This window comes from Oryzias melastigma, linkage group LG19, assembly GCF_002922805.2.
Source record: "Oryzias melastigma strain HK-1 linkage group LG19, ASM292280v2, whole genome shotgun sequence".
Taxonomy (NCBI): domain Eukaryota; kingdom Metazoa; phylum Chordata; class Actinopteri; order Beloniformes; family Adrianichthyidae; genus Oryzias; species Oryzias melastigma.
Window position 1 is genome coordinate 3780503 of NC_050530.1, and position 5413 is coordinate 3785915.

The 5413-nt window shown below is 37.6% G+C and overlaps 1 protein-coding gene across 1 annotated transcript in view; it reads left to right on the forward strand.

Moving 5' to 3' along the window:
* Positions 1–4647: 4647 nt before the first annotated feature.
* LOC112153891 (gap junction delta-3 protein) overlaps positions 4648–5413 on the forward strand; it is a gene marked incomplete in the record, with an annotated part of 8943 nt that continues 8177 nt past the window's right edge. Inside the window, 1 exon segment of the mRNA XM_024284351.2 lies at positions 4648–5364. Within this exon segment, the coding sequence (XP_024140119.1) occupies positions 4721–5364 (644 nt within the window).

Genomic DNA, 5413 nt, shown 5'->3' on the forward strand with positions numbered 1-5413 from the left:
TGCAGATTTTTTTGGCAAGTTTGTTATCTACTGAAGTTTTTTTGGGGGGATAATTTAAAATTTAGCTTCTGTTTAATTTTTTATCTACTTGGATTTTAAGGCTAATTTAGAGTTTTCCTTCTATTTTAGCAACATGTTAACATTTTTGATTAATTTAATTTACTGAGGAATTTGATGCTAATTTGGAGTTCAGCTAGTAATTAGGCAACAAGCTAGCTTTTTCGCTAATTTGGCCACTACTTAAGATAAAAGGTAAAAACTTTTTTAAAAATTCAATTTTGAGAAATGTTAGTTTCTTTCTATATTTTTACTTTTGTTCATGCTAAAAAATATATTTAAAAAAAAAGAAAAAAAAGATGGCCATGGATGGAATGCAAATCTAAATTTCCTAAATGCTAAAGTAAGACAATACGGCTCCTTCTAGGTTTTGATCAGTAGAAAACAAGCCCAAATGGCTCTTTTACTGTTAAAGGTTGCCGACCCCTGATATACCCCAATATCCCAAAAAACAATTCCCATTGGGCTTCATACTGGTGATTGTATAGAAGCAGAAAGTTTGTCATAAAATATAAACAATAGCTGATTGCTAAACTAAGCTAAACAGACTAAACTAAGCTGGTTATTCCTGCCTTAAACCCTCCTTCTTGTTCAGGAAAAAAGAAGAAACCTTCTCCAGGGATATCCACATGAAAGATGAATCCTCTCCCAGGACGGACAGGCGATGTACCAAGAATGTCAAGAAGAATTCGTTTATCTAACTCTACAACTACATATTAAATAGTGTTCATCCAGAAAGAACTAGGGGATGGTGAAGCCGAGGTCCACAGCCACGACGAGCCAGAGGTGAGGTCCACAGCCAAGAACAGGAGCAAAGACGATCCACCTGGAATCTAAAATCTCTCAAGGAACAACACATGAACTGCACTGCACCAAACAGAAACATGGATAGCTGTCAAGGTCCAGTCGAGGGTCAGGGCAGGCGGCAGGCAATCAGAGAATAAGCAGGGTCAGAAACAGAAGATAAAGTCCAGGTAATGCAGGCGGGGTGGCAAAAAACAAGGCTCTGTGCTGCTTAAAAAAACAGGTGGTTGTCAAATTGTAGTCAGGTGAGTGGCATCCAAAAAATGTGGTGAGTCCAGTACTCTGGAGATGGCTCCGCCACGGACGAGAGGAGGAGACGGAGCTGGACTCCAAACAATGGGTGACTGGAGATCGCACACCGGACCTCCAGCAGATTGGGTTCTGCTCCCCAGTCTTCCTCCAAACCCTTGGACTTGGATTTGTAAATGAAAGCCACACTCGTGAAGGATGACCCAAATAATGACAAATCCAGGAGTGCAGACAGGGTTTAAATGAGCTGAAGGAACAAAAACAGAAGCGAACCAGGTCGAGAGGACGGTAAGGCACATAGACAGTTTTCCAACTTCACATTTATTTTGAAAGTGACAAACAAAGGAGCTGCCTGGACATTTGGGCTTGAGGAGAGATTTCAAAATAAATGTTAAAAAAAGGACACACGAGGAGATTACATGTGGTGTTTATCAGGTAAGTAGGTGTTTTGAAGGAAAAGGCAAGTCATTTCCGCTGCAAAGCTCACGTGTAGGTGTGTTTGATAAGCATTTCTTTCTCTGCCTTCGTCTTCTGTGAAGGAACTGGTTTCTGGGAAACAGCAACCCTCTCTGCTGTCTCTTATTTTATACAGGAGTCACTGTGTCAAGTAACTGATTTTCAGAATTAGCTGTAAAGTTTAGTGAAGAGCAGATAAGATTTATGAACCTGATCATGTTAATGTCCAACACTCTCCAATTGACCTGGTTTCTGTTTGTTTACTACTTTTTGTTTCGATTTTATCTGTACTGAATTTTAAAAAAATAAAATAAAATAAAAGGTGAAAACCATTGGAACTGATTTTCCACTTGGTAGCAACGGAAATAAAAAAAAATGTTATGAATTTACTATCAATTCTTATTTTAATATTTTATCACTCCTTCTTTTTCTATTTATTCTTTTTAATTTTTAAGGTTTTACTTTATCCACTGCATTAACTAAACATTTTCTTTGTCTTTGCAATAAAGTGCTAAAAATGGACAATGCTCTTAAACTTTTAATAAAGTCTGATGTTATCATGTCCTATAATGTTGTTTAATTGACTACAGTAACAGCTCTGTCTTTTAAAACATGTCAAGATCATTTCTACCTGGCAATGATCAAATTTAACATCTAAACTGAATAAATATAAAAAAAAATAATAATTTTCTGTCTTTATTTTTTTTAAATTAAGGTAAGGAATCAAAAGCTGATGATCACCACAATCTGGATAAAACTATAAAATATTAAATCTTAAAAAACAGTGGATGGAAAAAAATAAAAATTCACCATTTGCCAAACTTGGAGAATTAATCAAAAATATGAAGTTCATGCACTCTTACTATAAATGGTTTCACTTTTGTTTACCAAACCTTATCAGCTTGAAACCTTGAGATCCAAGCCCTCCCTGTAACTTCCGGTGTACTCCAAGGCTCTATCCTGGGGCCTCACCTCCAGCATTTACCATATTGACATATTTCCTCTGAAGTAGAACAACAGTGTCAACAGTTTCACTTTCCACATCAATTGCTGCTAATTTTTTGTTTCAGGTTTACCACAAAAATTCCTCTGGTTCTCTCTTTATCTCTGAAATAAATAAAAAATCTTCATTTTTTTCACGGCATATCTTCATGCGGTCTCAGAACCTCGTCTTCCATCCTCATTGGGCCCTCTTTCTGCCTCAGCCTCAGTTAAGCACCAGATTATGTGGGGGAAAAAAGTGAAGTGAAGCTTTTCAATTAATTAAACTAATTTAAATTAAACTAACTAAATTAAATCAATTTAAATTAATCTATTTGACAAACTTAATATTTAATGGATTCAATGAATCATGAATTCTATGCATAAGTGCAAATCTGTCTGTTTATTAATTGGGTAATAAAAGCATCATTTACCTGTGTATGTGAATGCATATGTACATAGAGATGTATGTGTGTGAATATGTATGTATATGTGTGTTTTAGGTGGTTTTGTGGGTTTTTTATGAAGATGAAGGACATATATAAAGGAAAATTAAGCTTAAAATTGCATTTTTGAGTATTTCTTTATTCAAATTGATGGGAATCAGGAGCAGATGAAAAAATGTAGATTGAAAAGGCTTGTAGTTGTTATACACATAGTACAATCGGCAGACAACAAGCTGTCTACTCCACTTCATTCAGATACATCCAGTGGTCGACGACAAGATCCCTACGTCTTCATTTTCCTCATCTGAGCTGGCATTTGGCTCAAAACCGGATGTTTTTGTTGCACCGCTAATGCTAGCTTGGAATTGTGGAATTGTTAAGGGCTGTAAGCTAGCAGGAGAGAGTGTGGCAAACTACTGCCACTCTGCAGAAACTGTCCCAAAATGAAAAAAACATTTTTTTTTTGGCTAAAAATAGTTTTATCATAAAAAATAAAAAAATAAAGCACCATGAATGCTTTTAAAATAGCTCAATGTTTGGAGCAGGACTTTAATATTATCTCTGCTGGCTTTGAGAATAATAAATTAAGCATTATATTTAAGCATATATTTCCTAAATATGTTGGAGTGTGTTGTCAATGTAGAATTATTTTTAAATACCCTGTAGTTCATCATCATTCCACTAGGGGCAGTAGAAAGGCGTTTTCTACTCATTTCAAAATGGCTGCCTCCATGACACCTCAAAAGCACTTTTGGCGGGAAAAGCTTAGCTAGGTTTTAAAACATTTTACGGTGAAAATAACTTATGTATTGTGATTCATTTTTTTAGAAGACTACTTGATAAATTGAAAAAAGGCAAATTTTGTTAATGATGAGTTCTTTATAATACAGTTACACTAAGTTAAAAATGTGTGGATCAAATTTGAGACAATTTAGTTTGTGCTCTCTGATTCTATTTTGTTTTTAGGAGCTTTTTTTATTTTTAGATTTATTCTACTATCAGCCATAACTGCTTCCCTGCATCTCACCTTCCATGACACGGTTTTGAATTTTTTTTTTTGTCAAAACGTGTTTTGAGACCATTTTTTCCATTTTGAAAAATAAATAAATAATTATTGAAAATGATTCGTTTGTTGAGTTTAAACCTGTCAGATTTTCCTATTTGTTGGCTCATTTCTGAGAAAAACGATCAGGCTTTGATCAGGTGTTGAACCTGTTTTCAGTCATATGCCAAGTCAGCACAAAACTGTCAAACTCCTTATGCATATTTAAGAATGTAATCCTTGGTATTAAAAAAAAATAAATCGCGTTTTATTGACCTGGTTACGTAAGTTCTTCTGGTTCTATTCTTCAGGTGTTTCTTCCAGTAACTTAAAGCAGGAAGTTTAGTTAGTTAAACTCTTAAGAGTTGGCGTCCACATGTGTGGACATCCCATTTTGGTTTATATTATCAGAGTCGTTAATTCTGCTTAACTGGAGCCCTGTGACTAGATGTTTAAAGGCTTACCTCAAATACTAACTTGGGTCTTAAGAGTTAAAAAATCACACTCGTTAATTTTAAATTCAAGTTGTGACATGTCTTTTCCGTCAGGAATGTCGTACGACGATACCCTGTGGGCTTAGTCTCTACTTCAGAAACAGTGTGTGAAGGAAACTCTGTGACTATAGCTCAGATGTCGTTTGTGTTCTGACAGGTGACACACGGTTCTCGTACTCAGAGCTGCAATCATGGGAGAGTGGGACTTCGTTGGCAAACTCTTCGAGACTCTGGCGAGTCACTCGCCTATGCTCGGTCGTATCTGGCTCTTTCTCATGCTGGTGTTTCGCATCGTGATCCTCGGAACCGTTGCCAGTGACATGTTTGAGGACGAGCAAGAGGAATTCACCTGCAACACCCTCCAGCCGGGCTGCAAACAGGTGTGCTACGACATGGCCTTCCCCATCTCCCAGTACCGGTTCTGGGTGTTCCACATCGTTCTCATCGCCACTCCGTCCTTGGTTTTCCTCCTGTACGCCATACACCATCACAACAAGAGAGTCAACCACCTCAAAAGATGCAAATACAACAATGAGAACCTAAGAGAGGAGCGCCGATTCAGAGTTTTCTACATCATCAACCTGCTTTTTCGTATCGGAGCAGAAGTGGGCTTCATTGTAGCTCAGTGGAAGCTGTACGGCTTTGAGGTGACGCCCCACTTTGAATGTCAACGCTTCCCCTGCCCAAAGATTGTGGACTGCTACACCTCACGTCCCACAGAGAAAACCGTCTTCCTCCACTTCTACTTCTCCGTGGGGGTGGTATCGGCGTGCATCAGCTTCTTGGAGTTCTGCTACTGCTACATCAAGTGGTTCTGCTGCCCTCCGAGGAGATCGCCGGCCCGGGACTCATGCAAATGTGACAAGCTCCTCAATAATAACCAA